The 941-nt window shown below is 56.6% G+C and overlaps 1 protein-coding gene across 1 annotated transcript in view; it reads right to left on the reverse strand.

Moving 5' to 3' along the window:
• Nucleotides 1-941, reverse strand: part of NDOR1 (NADPH dependent diflavin oxidoreductase 1) — a gene marked incomplete at its 5' end in the record, with an annotated part of 14,312 nt that overhangs the window by 7,808 nt on the left and 5,563 nt on the right. The window contains 1 exon segment of the mRNA XM_010168331.1: nt 597-711. Within this exon segment, the coding sequence (XP_010166633.1) occupies nt 597-711 (115 nt within the window).

A 941-nucleotide genomic window follows, 5' to 3' on the forward strand; every position in this document is an offset into this window, starting at 1 on the left:
AGGTACTCTGAGAAGATCCAATTCTGCCCTGGAGTCATACAGAGCAATCCCCTACCATCCTGGAGCAGGGAGACCCCATGAGCTTGTCACATCTGCATGGGGACTCAGCTGGAGGGGTTTTGTGGTTAGGGAAGATGAGCAGCACACACAGGCTTTGCAGGACAGGATGGATGCACTCAAAGGACACACATCCTTCCCAGAGCTGGTGCTATGGGGCTCGAGGTGTCCAGCAGTCAGAGCACTGCCAGCCTCAGGATGCCCAGAGCAGCCCACTGAGGGACAGAGGGGCACAATGACACTGGGAGCAGGAGAGTTGAGCAGCTGGGAGAAAACCAAGAGTTCAGGGTGCTCAGGGCAAGCTGGAGGAACACACCATGCTTTGAAGAGGATGGGAGCAGTAAGGAAGGGTGGCTACTGTGAGTTCAGCCCATCTGGCCAAGCCAATGTGCTCCAGGTCCCTGAGGTGGTGGTGGTGCTCCACCCAGGGTCCAGGCAGTTCCAGCACGTGGCCAGCACACACACACACAGCTCCACCACGCTCTCATGGCATCAGCTCTGTGTGGCACACGGGGTTCTCACGCAGTCCAAGCAATTACCTTGCTCTGGGTTGAGAGAAGCCAACCAGGTAGAGCAGAGACCCCGGCGGGGTTTGCTGAGCCGTGTCTTGTACCTCACTACTGCCATGAGGATCTGGATCCTGTCAGGGTGAGCCTGTGTCCAGACAGGAGCCATGAGAAATGAGAAGACATCTAGCACAGCCCTGCAAGAAGAGTCCAGTGCTTCCTCCAGGGACAAAGCCTGTGCCCTGCTCCTGCCAGGGCATCTGCAACACTCATCTGAGCCTTCAGCAGCCACTTGCACACAGAGTGGAGCACATCCTTGCCCAAAACCTTTCCAATAGGGAAGGGAGTTTTCCCATTTTCCCAGAGAAGCACTGCTGC

The sequence above is a fragment of the Antrostomus carolinensis genome, unplaced genomic scaffold (genome assembly GCF_000700745.2).
Source record: "Antrostomus carolinensis isolate BGI_N321 unplaced genomic scaffold, ASM70074v2 scaffold33455, whole genome shotgun sequence".
In the NCBI taxonomy this organism is placed as follows: Eukaryota; Metazoa; Chordata; class Aves; order Caprimulgiformes; family Caprimulgidae; genus Antrostomus; species Antrostomus carolinensis.